Source organism: Lissotriton helveticus, chromosome 5_1, assembly GCF_964261635.1.
Source record: "Lissotriton helveticus chromosome 5_1, aLisHel1.1, whole genome shotgun sequence".
NCBI classification, from domain to species: Eukaryota; Metazoa; Chordata; class Amphibia; order Caudata; family Salamandridae; genus Lissotriton; species Lissotriton helveticus.
Window position 1 is genome coordinate 1477979111 of NC_136065.1, and position 15896 is coordinate 1477995006.

Here is a 15896-nt window from a genome sequence, read left to right on the forward strand (position 1 = left end):
AACAGTAATTTACAAAATCTAATACGTTTGTCAAACACAGAAAGAGACAAGAGTAGCAACCTCTGTACCCAATCGAGCCGCTATTGCAGGATTAGGTGAATCTTGTGTATTTAGTGTTGGTGACTGCACTGGTTGGGGATTTATTAGCACGGGTGGCATTTCATACTAATTGAGTTACATGTGGGCAGCACTTACCCCTCAACTCTCTTTAGTAGACTTCAAAGTAATTTTGTCTCTTTTATTCCATTGTATCGGTAATTTATCCCACAAAGATGGAGGGTGGATCTCTGATGTCGCCCTGATGATGACCCTATATATAAATTAATTCATCCAAGAGGGGGGGGGGGTGACTATTTGGTACTTTTGGACTGTGTTTTTTTATTATGCACCCAAAGACAACTAATGACCAATGTAATCATCTCTTATTAGGAGTCATGCGTTTAGCAGCCAACAGACAGTTTCTTTGTTTGGATCTGTTTTGTCTATTTTGTTTCACTTTGTTTGTTCACCACTCAGAGGTACTGCGTCGTCACACCTTATCTTTGGAGCGCCTTTTATATTTCTCTATCGTTTTGCTACTGACATATAAAGTGAATGTGATAAGTGTCACTGATCATTTGCTGGTCTTAGCGGTTCACAGCAATAATTACAGATGACAGATCATAGAGTGGATTTCCCCACCTTTACTAAGTTTGTATTTTAGATCCTTTAAAAAGTCTGTTATGATATCACCATGGTTCTAATACTGATCGTTATACCCAGAGTGAAAGGAACACTGTCAGGAACTAGCTGATTGCTCCTGCCGAGGGTTCGGGACTACAAGTCCCAGAATGCTCAGCGGGAGGAGGAGCGGTTAAAATGATCCCCGCGCACTTCCGCGCGTGCGTAATTCAGTGATTACTGCGGAGTCTGTTTGGAACAGGAAGCAAGAAGACGAGCTGACGGAGAAGCGGTTTCAGTGTTTGGGGCGAGGATTCACCCAAAGCGGAACCGGCAACAACGGAGCTCATCCACGTCAAGGTAGGGAGAGAGGAGTCGGGTCTCGGCTCTGTCTCTCGGCTCTACCGCACATTTGGGAAACATTCACGGAGCAATTCAAGGGAACTTCCGTGAGGCAACAGAGCACTCCCCCTTGCTCAATTCGACATTTAAGGGAAGTTTTGCGACAGCGGTACTACTCCGGACGGATGGCAATAGATACATTTTGCACATTAATTTTATTTGTTTGGACAGCGTGTTGATACCCCCGTGAGGAGGAGCGCTGAAAGGGTATTGCGAGTTGGACTTTCATTTATAGGACAGCGTGTTGATCCCCCGTGAGGTGTGTCGCTGAGTGAGAATGTTGGATATAATTTCTATGTACCCCCAGTGACTTCGGAAGAGGGCATTAGCATAATAGGGTATTACCTTCGAGACTTCCTCTACCCATGAATCCGAGGAACAGAGTTTCCTGGTAACCGGATAGGGGTGTTTATTTTGGCTGTGGTTTCTGGCTTTTGAAGAGGCTGTGCTGTTTTCATCTCTCTGGCGAGGAGTTATGATTTTTATATTTGATTACCTGGCATGAAGGTCTGAATCAAAGGTAATCAAGGTTTAGTGAGACCTAATGAGAGTAGACATATATGTGTATGTGGTATGTTAATGTTGCCTGCCTGTGTATTACAGATCCTTTGTCCCCGCAGCCCCCTTCCGTCCTTTATCCCCTGCCTGATCTGACTAGAACTCTGTGTTTATCATTCTGAGTCTGGAACGATCTGGAAGTGGAACCCTTATAGCATCTTCCTGACCCTGAGGAGCGTGAGACGCCTGACAAACACAGTGTTGCCCCATTGTTGCTAATTAGTATTACGACCGGGTTCAGAAGAATTTAGCATTACGCTGTGACTACTAGACTAGACGTCCTATGACGAACATACTAAAAGCCGAACAATTATACCTAACAATATCGCCCTGAAGAAGCCCCAGGCCTGCTGGCCGCTCAGGGGTGAAACACATGTTGGCTGTTCACTCTAACGTGTCAATAAATACGTTTTGCATTGAAATTTATTGGAATTATTCCAAAGAATTAATATTCAAACTTTCAAGCCCCAGCACAACCTTTTCTCTCTACGTTAACAAGGGGGTAAGGGGTGTCCCCCTTCATGTGGGCTGAAACGCAAACTGATTGGAAGCTCATTGAATTGGTCAGTAAGGGTTGGTGACCTAGTTACCCCTTCAACTTGTGCTACTAATTAGTATTATATGAATTTGAATCAGCATTCAAAATAAATATCCTCAATTTCTTTTTGAGTATAGTGAGTCTACAGTGCTTTACGGTAGTCACCCTGTAGGTGAAAGCTGCGACAAAGCACCAACTCTACACTGGCTCAACCTAGACAGAAGCTTAACATCTCTTTCTATACGTATAGAAAGGTTCTGAATTTAAATAAATATGCATTATTTACACAGCTTCATGTACTTTGGATGTTCGAATATATTCCCAAGTGAGCCCCCAAATAAATTCATTTTTTTAAATATCTACTGGGCCAAGTAAATGACTGCTGGCCACCAGGTCAATTGAACACGGTTTTGACCCGCACAATAGCCCCTTTTGGAGGGGATTAAACCTTCTGGGAGAAGAAGAGGGTGGGAAAACCCACACTTACAGACAAGCCTGGGCATGCCCTTTCCCAGAGAAACAAACGGAGGCATCCATACCTCAGACTCCACTCACTAGAGGGCCTCTCCTTTGAAGTTTTGAAGAGCAGGAATCACCATGCTATTTCTGGGGCAGAGGAGCTAAAAGCTCTGGAGAGCTGAGGAATTGTGTCTAAACAAAAGGTGAATTTGCCATCTTGAAAAATACCATCATGCATTGCAGGGGATGAGAACCCCCTGTCTTTCCTGAATGTCCAGATTACTTACGCACAAGTAGCTGCAACTTCAAAGGAAAACAGGAACCTAGAAGAATTTCTTCAGAGGGAGGCTCCGTGTTTCCATCCTATACCATTCATTTATTGCTCCGTCTCAACTCCATTGTAATTGTAATGCAAGAAGAGAAGCTAAGAACCCAAAACATAGCATTTGACATTTTGAATTAATTGGGTTTATCTTTTCACAGTTACAAGAACCACCTTTTCTATTCTCAAACATTTTAGACAAATTGAATTTGAAAGTTGTTTCTTATAGGAGTGACATTACAGATTTTGGGATATGTGTCTAGTGAGCTCTTCAACATACAGGAATAGTGGAACACAATCTGTACTGAAACTTGTTATCCTCTATAAAGAGGAACCTAGAGACCAAATCCTGAAAAACTCCTCCAGTATAGCACATAACTGTAACGTGTTCTGTAATTTGCAAGGCACAGAGGCCAAATATAGGTTTATAGTGATGTACAATATATAGCAAAGTAGACTAGGGTCCACTATAGCGCTCTGCAGGAGAAGTCACACGTCATCATTTGTCTAAGGCTCACGAAGGCTCTTCAGCCCAAAATACATCTCTACAGCTATATATATTGACACAGCCTTTTACTATTGGACACAGTATAAATCTAGATCTCTACAGGACAAGTTACAGCTCGCCATTTGTACACGACTCAGAAAGACTACGCTGCCAAAGATACAGGTAAACATCTATGGACAATACAAAGTACTGTACGCTTGAACACAGTATAGAGCTACAGCTCTGTACAAGTTACACCTCGCTATCCATCCAAGTTGCAGAAAGGCTATACTGCTTAGGATACAGTTATACAGAAATGCTCAATACACAACACTGTACCCTTGGTACACACTATTAAGGCAGTGCACTGCGGGACAAGTGTCAGCGAACCATCTGTCCAAAGCCTGGGAGGACTCTGGGGTCCACACTAAATCTAGAGCACTGTACATGTGGGTACACTACAGAGGCAGACCTTTATAGGACAAGTTAAAGCTCACAATCTGTTGCAGACTCTGCTGCCCAGGATAGGTCTACGCCATTGTACACTCAGTAAACATGAGAGCCAGAGGAATGCAGAACAAGTTACAGACTGCCATTTGTCCTAGGCTAGGGAATGTTCAACTGCAGAGGATACATGTGTACAGCACTACATATATACTCAGCACTGTATCATAGTATACACAAGAAACCTAGAACTCTCAGGGACACGTTATAGCTCACCATTGGTCCAAGGCTCGGCCAGGCTCTGCTGCCCAGAATAAACCTACAGCACTGTATATTGGCACAACACTGAAGCACAATATAAATGCTACAATATCTGAAAATGTTGTGCGATAAGTACAATACTAAAAGTGAGCAAAATGTTTCTCACCCCAAGAGCAGAGATGAGCTGCAGTGAACAAACTCAATCAACACAATATGCTGTCTCGAGCCGGAATCCAGAGATGTTGAATTAGAAATGATCTAGACCAATACATAACCTCTCTTGGCAACTATTTTTTTTTTTATGAAAGGCCTCTTGCTATAAGTGATAGCAAAGTTACTGATGAGCAGTGGAAAGGTTCCAGCCAGAGGAGATCAGAATGAAAGTTACGATGTAGAGATCTGTATGCCAAAGCGTGGTCCACCTTGATATTGACTCAACAATATCACAGGAAAATAATATAATTTCTACAATATTGTGGTGTGCAGAACATCAAGAGACATAATATTGAAGGTATGAATATCTGTTTTTAAACATGACGATGTCCGCATTCCATGCGCGGGGTAGGGAGGTGGAGCTTCGATGGTTGGTCTGTTGCCGCTGACCAGGGAGAGATGGTCCGTTGAGTCCTGTTGTTGCTGCAGAATAAACCTATCTTGGCAGTATACCTAATGGTTCACAGCAACTCTTTTACATCCGTCTCTTCTCTTTCGAGTTTTCTTTTGCTAATTGACCTAGTCATGAATCATTGTTTCTCTTACTTTCCATCTTTGATTTTACAGTTTGTAAGAGGTCCTTGCTGGCTGTAACTCATACAGCTACATATGGACAGGGGCCTTCTACGATTTTTATTTCAACATGCTAGATTGCAGTTTACTATAGAGCAATGGCAGGACCCGTTAATTGACATGGTCCGGGTTTAAATTATCAGAGTTAAAGATGGAGTAAAAAGACCATGCAATTGATATTATGCAGGGAACTTGGAAGCTATGCCTAAGTAGGCAGAACATGTTCAGTGACACCATGCTGTAAACATTAGGACTTTCAATTTCAGCAAAAAATGCAACCATTCTTGGTCAGAAAAGTATTTTCTGATATTGGTAGGGTGAGGTCTATGTGCCTAGAAACTGAAACATGTGAGGATGTTTTTTATTCTTTGGAGCGTACTCAAGAAATCATCTATATACCAGTTGTGAGATTCCTGCAGCCCACATGCATGCAACTTACAGTGCTGTCATTTTTATCCTTGAAAAGTGTTCATTATCTCACCAAAGTTTATCTTAAGGTTTCATTTCTGTGCCTTGAGGGATAGAAAGTAAGGTCTACGTCTACAAAAATATTATCAGGAAATGGGCCTATGCTTTAGCATGGCTACACTGATTTGAGAATATTTCACTGGTCAACTGAACCCCACTAGTTGCGTCCCGGACCCCCCAGATACAGCACCTTCACATACAGCACCCTGGAGCTGCATGCTGTAGTCAAGGAATGGTTTTGGGAACTAGAGACTAGGTAGGTAAGTAGGAAAGAGAATTAGAACCAAAAGACCCCGTTTACGGCCCAGGCAGCAAAGTGCATCCGCAGCCACCAAAACAAGTCAAAGACAATGTGATGGAACATGCGCCTCTCATGCCCTCAAGTTTAATAACTGAACAAAGAACAGCATGTTGTTGGTGTATAAAAAGTTTATAATCATGCCAACCCTTTCATAAACTTTTTTCAATATGAATATAAAATGCATGTTTTTACTTACATGGTAATAGTTCTCTGTCAGCTGTCTCGGTACAGCTGGGGTACGGATAAAAAAGATTTCCTTTTTCCAATGGATATGGAATTATCCTAAATGCTGAGAAAGAAAAAAACATACATTAAAATCTCAATTTCATTTTATATCCATTAACAACATTCCAGTCCAAGTGAAGGCAGATTTCGGTTTAAAATGGGCCGGGAATGTGAAACGTTATTGGATGAGAGTGATACAATAAGTAACTTGCCATGAACCTACTCCGGACCCATGTCCCGCATGGAACCCCGTCCAAACTGTCAGCCGTAAGGCAGCCCAGTCTCTAACACCTGCTTCCCCCAAATGAACATGAAACTCATGGTTTACATCGCTCGTGAGTCGCCTATGTATATTTGTACCTCGTGTTGTGGTAATCTTTTTAAAAGTACTGATGTTTAACGGTATAGAAAAAGCGTATAGAAAAATGCACATGTATATATTTTAAACATAGAATTATAGATGGATTACAGTCAATTATGCAGATGTTTTTCACAGAGGGATTTGAGTAACACCAAATAAACGAAAGCAGAAATCCAAGGTGTACTGTACTTCAGTTTTTATCCATCTCTAATATTATGTTATCTATGGCCCCTAAAATCATCTGCCCCCACCTCCAACTACTGCACGGGACAGAGGATAATGGGAGAGCTTGTTATGAATGAGCCACTCTTGTGGTCCGGTACTTGATGATGACCATCAACCATCACCATCTTAAACTGACATTAGCGTGTTATTTTATTCAAGTCTTAATGTAGAACAATAGGTATATACATACCTGCCTAATGAGAACAATTATGTAGAATAGTACCTTTTGATATGAGCTCTTACCATTGACTTTGACATGGCTTCGTGCTTTTTAATTTAATCTTGCTTCACGGCAGTGCTTGCTATTGGCTTTGACATAATCTTAGATGACCTTGCTTACTAATTTTGCTTTGCTTTAAGCTTCGTTATGTGCATGACAGCGCTTGCAGAACTGACTCCATTTTCTCGACTGTCGCCATTTTCTGTGCTTCACAAAGTGGGGAGGGCATGTTTTGCTCCTCACTTGTTTTTTGCAACTCACTGACCAGAGTGAACTGGATATTATCTATGGAATGTACAAACTCCGCCTCGAAGCCAAAATACAGAGGCTACTGGTACGATCCATCCCAGTTTTCCAATGAGAAAGGGTCAAGGCTTTCTAGAAGCTTCGTTTCACGTTAGAAATGGTATTAAAGCAAGGGGCCTCCGCGGGCCAGACGGAAGTGCACCACAGAATAGACGTATTGCTGTGGACGGCGAAGGAATTTCTGGCCTGGTAGAACCCTGTCGAGGCTGCAGAACCAGACTCCCCTCAGCTTGGGTTGGCAGGATGGTGCTTAATCAGTCAGTGAGGTGTTCCTAAGCCTAACCTTTTTCTTATTTCTTTCTATTCTTTGCCACTCTTTTTTTATTCCATTTCCATTCATTGTTACATATATATTGCATCCTGTTTTGATAGTTTATTCCAATTATCCATTTGTTACTTGGGAGTCTGCCATGACTAATGCATTCGGCCTGCCTTTGTTGAAATAGTGTATTAATACATTTATACGTGTTACATTCCATACATTTGGATTGGTGTTATTACCTCGCCTTGGGGAAATGCTGGGTTTTGCCTTGGTCCAAGGGAGTGTTGTGGTTAGGATGTGTCCATTAAGTGAAAAGCAGATTCACAACATCTTGGCGTAGTCTGCAGGATTCGAAAGGTTGGATTTACGGGGAAGAAATATGTTTTCTAGAAAATAAAAGGAGGACTCCCAGATACCAATTGAGATTCCTGGATGGGAAACGGCCCCATCTGGGGTGCTTGCCCACGAGTGGGCTAATTGTGCTGGATTGAGTGAGAATTGGAGTGCCTGTTTGGCTGACGCTGAACCAGCCCAAGTGGTTGCGTGGTTGCAAAAAGTGCCTGTGAAAAAAGGAGAAGAACTCTCTACATTAAGAAGAAGGGGTTGGAGTCTCCTAAATGCTTATAGAATTATGCATGAAAAGTATGTGCAGCTGCAAAGTGAGTGTGAGAAATTAGAGAAACAATGTGTTGAAACCAAGAATGCTCTACAATGTTAACCTGTCAGAATAAATTATTGCTAGACAAGATGGAAACCCATTACACAGTAGCTGAAAAGCCGCAGTTCGAATTGCAAAGTATAAATATAGGAATAGAAGAGGAATGGTTAATAAGAAGAAAGTGCGCTTAGCTATTGCGATGGTTGGAATTGACTGCGACCCTGAAACGTGGGATGGAAATATTTGGGATTCCTCAGAGTTTTCGGACTCCAGTGGAGAATGTGATAAGGTTGAAGAATGTAACCAGGCTGAGAAGCAGGGTGAGTCAGGGGGACGCAAAGTGGTTCATGCAAAAAGAAAAATTGATGGGACAGAATGCAGAACAATGTAATACATTCACCCCAGTCCAGAGATCTGGGCCTAAATCCATAGTTTTTTGCTCACCATATGTGACCAGGGGGGCCGGACTGGGATCGAAACGGACTCACTGGATGACAAGGGTGACCTGATCACATCTCTCTCCCCTCTCTTTTCTCGGCAGCAGGACAGCTGGACAGTTCCGGATGTACAGCCGAGCCACGATGATGAAGAAAAACAACACTGTTTCTTTAACTGGGGGGAGTTCGCCCTAAGCCACGCCCCACGCGATGACGAGGAAGGGGATTGGCTGGTAAAACCAGGAAGAACACGGAAGACGGCGCGCTTGGATCCCAAAGAGGTTGGAGAAGCCAAAAGTTTCGAGTGCCAACCAGAACCGAAGGAAACCTGAGAGGAGGCAGAGGTGGAGCGTTCACAGGAGATACCAGAGCCAGGAGGCCAACGTCCCTGTGTGTCGCCCAGCCACGCCCCAGGAGGAGCGTGGCTCTCACAGGTACGCGAGCGTGTGAGGGGTTGGGTGGGTAAAGGAAGGAAGCCCCGGTTCTAATTGTCGGGCTCCTGGTTTCTCCACTCCCTGACCCTGCGCACAATAACCTCACACAAAGAAGCAGAGCACTGTGTGAATCCTCACACCTTTCCCTTACTACACTGTACATATTGAACACCCCACTTAAAACACAACCTTTTTCTTTCTCTACCCGGCATTCCTCTTCACGCCGCATCCCCTGGAGACATCGCACTGGAGTGGAGACGGAGAGTGAGGACCTCGCCGAGGGATCGCGTTACGCCAGAGAAAGCCTCAGAACCACCTCTACCCTATTATAGACGTATTACCAATAAAAAGCGTGTGTTAAGACCAATAAAACCTGTACAAATCTCATCCAGTCTCCCTGTGGTTTCTCCTACCTCGCCACACCATACAATTCCAGTTTGGACCCAGCCATATGCAAATCAGTCTTGATCCTGCGCCCAATGGGGCGTGAGTCCCGTGCTCTCCATGCCACTGGAATCAAGCTATCCTGGCTGAAAGCCCGAAAAGGGTCCTAGGATGCTTGTTTCCAGTTCAGGGAGGAACTGGCTTGACAGTTCGGGCTGGACCGTTCCCATGGGGCACAGGGTCAAGACTGATTTGCATATGGCTGGGTTCAAACTGGAATGGCATGGTGAGCACAAAAATGATGGATTTAGGCCCAGATCTCTGTACTGGGGTGAATGTATGACATTTGTTAGACCTGGCATCATTGGCGTGAGTCTCCCTTACATTTTGTTGGATTGCCTCCTCTGTTTTGATATGTGTTTGCTGGTTATATGCTTTGGGCACTGTGCCACTGCTATTCAGTGCAACAGTGCAAGTGCTCCCTATGTTAAATTGATGTATTGATTAGTGATTCCATGATTGGGTTATTTGATTTACTTGTCAGGCCCCAGTACAGTGCACCGTGTGTGCCCAGGGAATGTAAATCAAATGCTTCTGGTGGGCTTGCAGCACTGGTTGTGCCACCCACAGAAGCAGCTTGTAAAGTGTGTCTCAGGCCTGCCATTGAAAAGCCTGTGTGCAGTCTGTGACTGCCATGTCGATTTGGCAAGTGCAGTCACTTGCCAATCCCTAAACCTTCCCTTTGCTTCATATCAGACACCCCTATGGTAGGCCCAAGGGCAGGGTACATTGTAAGTATAAGGTAGGACATGCCCTGGTGTGTGTAACATGTCCTAATAGTGAATTACAGCCATTTTCGTTTGTCACTATTGCAAGGCTACCTATTCTCCATAGGTCAAAATGGGCAGTTAGATTATTACATCTTAGAATCCTAACTGACTCAGGGAACATGATAGAAATTCGAATTTAGTATGCCTGAACTCAGAATGATAAAATACATATTTTAGTAAAGCTGGTTTTCACATTCTGTGTTTGAAAATATCACTTTTAGAAAGTAGGTATTTTCCTGTCTAACTATCCAAAGACAGCCTCTGCTAGGCAGTGTATTCCTTGTCTGGAGTTTGAGTGACAGGGCTGGTGGATTCCAGGAGACAGGCTGGGGCAGTCCAGTGGTGAATAGAGAGATCTGCATCTAGATGGGAGGGAGGAGTTGCACCTGGGACCTGAATAGGGTTGGGCCTTCCTTCCACAATGCTGGCTCCACTTCTTGTGGTGTGTCTGATGTCTCTGCCCTGCACTGTAAAAGAAGAGAAGGAATCATGTCAACAAAGTGCTCCAGGGCTGTGCTTTCCCTCCACAATGCTGGCTCCACCTCCTGTGGGGTGTCTGATGTTTCTACCATGCACTGTGAAAGGAAAGAAGGAGTCCTATAAACGGAGTGCTCAGGAACTGGTTTGGACTGGGCAAAGGCCCCTCTGCCTTCAGAGAACAAAGAGAAAAGTAGTATAAATATTGAAACTCAGACCTAAGAACTTTAGATCAATTCTGGAACAAGAAACCTTTTGCCAAGGAGAAGAACCAAGGAAGCTGCAGGAGTTTGGACTGCCCCTCCGCCAGTGTGCTGTTTGCTGGGTTGGCCTGCAGCGGTATCTTCATTGCCAAGGAAAGGAGAAGGAATTTTTTAAGGACTTTCATCATCTTACAGAATATTCTCCAAGGGCTTGAACTTGTGCTTGCCTACTGCTGAAGTCTCAGGGACAAAGGACTTCACCTCCAACTCGCCTTAGAGTTTCCTTGCTGGGAATTCTGTTTGCCAAAACCTGTGTGTCACTGGGAGCTGGAAGCGCGAAGTATCGAGAAGAAGTGTGACGCCGCCGCAGCTGAAACCGTCGCATCGATGGAGAATCGTGCCTTCGCCGCATCTCCCAGGAAGCGTGTCTTCATCAAAGCTACCTGCTGTCACATCACCAGAGAAGCGTGACGCCATCGAGAGAGTCACCATCGCGTCACCGGAGGAGCGTGTCACAGGGCCTGTCCCGGCTCCAAAGTACAGAGTCGTCGCAAGGCTGCCAGGGTGCCTACGCATCGTCATCGCATCAAGGGCCCCATCTTCTCGCATCACACCAGGATCATCGCATCGCATCGAAGCGCCATCTTGCGCATCCCAACCGGACCTGAAACCGAGAATCTACGCATCATCCCCGCACCGGTAAGGATCACAACTCATCCCCTACTCTGCGCAAGCATTGAAGCGCAACCCATCATTTCCCCCGGATCACGGAACCGACGCATCTCCTATTCTGCGAGCCTTTTGTTCATTTTGCGTTACGCATCCAGGTACTTTGATGAGAACTTTGTCGCATTTATCATCAACTTGAACTAAGCAACATTTATCATCTTTAAGTCAACTTTAAGTATAGTATTGTGAATTTTTGTCGTTTGTGGTCTTGTGTTAAGTCTATATAAAGAATACTTTTTTTATATAACCTGTGTTGTGTCCATCTGTAGTATTTTCACTGTATTACTGTGTATATTCACAAATGCTTAACACACTGCCTCTGGGATAAGCCCGTCTGCTCGTGCCAAGCTACCAAGGGGGTGTGCAGAGGTATTTAAGAGAGTAATCCCCGTATCCTGATTTAGAAGTAAGGGTCCCTATTTGGACAAAGGTGAATACCATTGCCAACTAGAGACCCCCAGATCTAACTACATTGTTCTGCATTCTGTCCATCAATTGTTGTTTTTGTATTTGTCACCCCGAGTGGGACGGGTATGCTCAGAAATGAGTCCCGTGCTCTCCATGCCACTGGAATCAAGCTATCCTGGCTGATGAGGGCTGAAAGCCCGAAACCGATCCTAGGATGCTTGTTTCCAGTCCAGGGAGGACCTGGCTTGGCAGTGCGGGCTGGACTGTTCCCATGGGGCACAGGTTCAAGACTGATTTGCATATGGCTTGGTTCAAACTGGAATGGCATGGTGAGCAAACAAATGATGGATTTAGGCCCAGATCTCTGTACTGGGCTGAATGTATGACATTGTTCTGCATTCTGTCCATCAACTGTTGTTTTTGCAAAGTGGTTCAAGCGCAAACCAACTATCGTCGAAAAATACAGGATAGCCCAAATTTCCCCCAGGGGGTTTCGATGCACAGTATGGAGGATTTTACTCAGCAGGAGATTAATGATATTTCAGCCAGATATCGGCAGAAACCTAGAGAATCTCTACTTAAGTGGATGGTTCGGTTGTTTGATCTGGGTGCTGCTGGTGTGATGTTAGACCATGGAGACGCAGGGCAATTCTGTACACTTAGTTCAGATTCTACAGTGCAGAAGTAGTTTAGGAATTACAGTGACAATGATCAAATTAGCTTGTTGCAGCTGGCTGTGGTTGGATGTAGTCATACATACCCGACCACAAGAGTTGCTCATTCATAACAGAGCTACAAATACCATGCTCACTCCTCTCTGACACAAATGTGAAAAGTAACCTTAACCAACCCACTACCTTGCTTGCCTTGCTTCCCCCTCTTGTCAGTTGTGCTTTCTGCTTTCAGTCAAAGCAGAGCTGTGCCGACAGGCTCTCAGAGAACCCTGTCCCCAGGCTTGGAAGCAGTGCTTATCTTGAGCCAGTGGTTTCCGGTGCTCAGCACTGGCAATCATCGACGCTCGTGCTTTTTATAAGCACCAGTTAAGGACATAATAATTTATGGTAGGCACAGGGAGATTAAGTAATTTGCCCAGAATCGCAGGATGTTGAGCAGATACCGAGACTCGAGCCTGGTTCTTCAGCTGCGAAGTTGGTAGCTCTGGCAATTGCCAAATCCTCTCCGCACTTTCATGGTTAGTAATTGGTTCTGTTTTAGGGTGTGCTAACCGTAGAAATGGATTGATGCAAGCTGCCTCCTGATGAGAGCCCCAACACTTTAACATTTTTTTTTTTTTACAAATTAACAACTGCTTGGAAGGCCTTTATGACATCAGTTCATAACCAGTTTTGTTATCAACTGTTGTGATGAAATAGCAATGAGTTATGACTTTCAGAAACTGAAATAAACAATTGAAGCTTTCTATGAGAGGCATACATAACAAGTCTATGTGTGCACAAACGGCATGGAATAAACCAGTTGCAATTTTGGGACTGGATGTATGTATAAGAGTAAGCAGCAGAACTGCAGAGTGAGAAAAGGCTTAGAGATTATCAAAGCAAGGAGTAAAAGTGGAGAGAGAAGCAGAGTAGTAAAGTACGGCAAAATATGGTGAGAGAGAAAAAGAAGAAAGCTCAAAGAACAGGAATTGGCAAAAGGAATAGAGCTCGCCATTCAATTATGTTACCCGATCTTTTAGCTTTGTCAATCCTTTTTGCATCAGCAAAAAGAAAGAAAAATGGTTATTAGCCAAAACAGAACAGTAGCAAAAGAAATACATCTAAATGATCATGTAACATGACACATAAGCACACATGCATCACCACACAGGCAACATATAGTTTTTGCCCTCAAGTAGGTAGAACTAGTCTTTCCAATATATAACATACTTAAGGTGCACTTTAAGAAAGGCTAGCCCTTTGGATGTTTGACCTAAATGGCTTTGTTGTCCATCTCAGTTGTCTATCCTTGATTTGATTAAATTTCTCCTTCTTCTTGTACCCAGGAGAATGTTGGTCTCAGTGTTCTGATTTGGACGAACCGTATTGTTCCACAGCATACTATTTTTGGAGGCACTCCAATGCAAGTGTTTCCTTGCTCTCTGCCTTTGCTCTCTTTATCCACACTTTTTTCATAGACAACCACCTCATTCCCTCGCTCTCCACTGTTCCCCGTCACTTTCGGATTCCACTGGCCATGGAGCTGTATTTATTTTTATTTAAGTGGGTTTTTATTTTTTATTAATAGGATTTATTTATTTGTTTAACATAAGTACGCCAGTTGACAAGTGCTACCAGGCCGCTCACATCCTTTTTCATTTTCTGAACATTTTGATTTACTGTTCCAACAAGGCTGTCTGTAATGTTAGAACGGTAAATTAAAAATGACATACCAACTTTTGTGCACGTATGTGTCAGGATGCACGCTTTACTACACATGCTTGACTAGGCCTACATATATATCGACAGCCATCTTGGAATGGGAGGGGAAAGGGACCAAGGGAGGAACAATCACGGAATTTAAAGTCACAGGGAGCACAAGAAGAAGAAAGGTAATTGAAAGACAAGCAGGTACATGAGATTGAGAAGAAAGATCTCCAAAGGTAAGCAATGGGTTGACCGTAAGCCTACAGTCAGTACGAGAAAAGTACAAAAACAGGTCTAAGAAAACAGACCGCTAAAAGCTAGGTGAGAACTAAAAAGGAGAAGGAGCAGCCAGCTGTTAACTGCACTGAGATGTTGCCTGTGAGTTATCACTGACTAGTGTCACACACATTACAGCAAACCAAATGCACTATTCAGTGGCGTAACATAGGCCCTTCGTGGTACGTGGAGCCCTCATGCCAGTACCCTTCGCTAGAGAGTTCCAGACTGAGTCCGGATGGGGCCCATCCATGTAGTTTGCAGGGTGGCCCCCTCCAGTTTCGTTACACTGTGGCATTATTTCAATTCCAGAGAGGGAGATTTCTACTGGCCCAGGGTCTAAAAGCTGGACTTCCCTGAAACGTATACGGCACATAAGAAATCAACAATCTATCTTCCCCGCAACCAAGCAGGCTAGACAAACGTTTTAACCACTTGGATGCTAAGGTACCTGATGATCTTCCATGTAATTTCCATTGAAATCAATGGAAACTCCATGACGAGCTGGGCTCGTCATGAGCGTCGAAGGGCTTTAAACATGGATTCCCAAACAGTGTACAAGCAAGAAGTTATTCCTTTGACCTCTAAAGAGTTTACATATACTTCAGAAAGAGGAATTTCTGCCTTGGCGGAAAAAGACAAGTGTCTGGCAGTCTCCCAGACCGAGCAAGAAGCAGGTTTGCAATATTAATTCATGACTGGGGAAATAAGTTTTGTAAGGGTTTTCTGGTGATGGAAGAACGTAGATCCTCTGTATGGGAAACAGTTTTGTTGTTTCCCCTACCATAGAGAAGGAGTACATGAAAGGAGTAATGAGAACCAAAGTTGATGACTGCCAGGTGGGTTGTGACTAACATTAAAAAAAAAAAAATACTGCACCTGAGGGATACCTCAGTGACCTTGCACAAAAACATGTCCTGCCCGCTTCCTTTTTATGAAAACTTGTGCAAGTTAGTGGAAGGACGACTGTCGGGTAATGGATGTTCCATTTTCATTGCCTTCTGTTACTATGTTAATTTACTGTAAGAATTAAAAAAACAGCATAAATGGAAGTGTGGCATTGCAAAATTCCCTTTGTGTCCTTTAGGCACAGTCCTTTTCAGCACGTTCCTTTTGTAGCTTGACATGCTGTCTATAATCCCACCATGTACTGGCTTGGGTCTTTGCTTCCCCACTTTAAGAGATGGTTGTGATTTGCCTCCTGAACTCCCCTATTCAAAGTAACCAACTACTGTTGATGCATTGCTTAGGGGCATCAGACACAGAGGCAGCGGATAGCCAGTGCCGTTGAAGCTTATCGTTGTTGTTTTTTTCAAGGCGCGCTTCCCTTGGGATTACTGCCTGCAGGGTAGATGGCCTCCTTGGAGGGGGGCGCAAGGTTTTATTATCTTAGCTTGCCCGTCTCTGGCAGA

The 15896-nt window shown here is 43.9% G+C and overlaps 1 protein-coding gene across 4 annotated transcripts in view; it reads right to left on the reverse strand.

The window, feature by feature from the left end:
- Positions 1-15896, reverse strand: part of ST7L (suppression of tumorigenicity 7 like) — a 1501068-nt gene that overhangs the window by 647885 nt on the left and 837287 nt on the right. For all 4 annotated transcript variants that reach the window (XR_013594902.1, XM_078644468.1, XM_078644466.1 and 1 more), the window contains exon 13: positions 5883-5975. Coding sequence is in view for 3 of the 4 variants with exons in the window: in XM_078644468.1 (XP_078500594.1) it covers positions 5883-5975 (93 nt within the window). In the remaining variant the exon portion in view is untranslated. The remainder of the gene's footprint in view (positions 1-5882; positions 5976-15896) is intronic.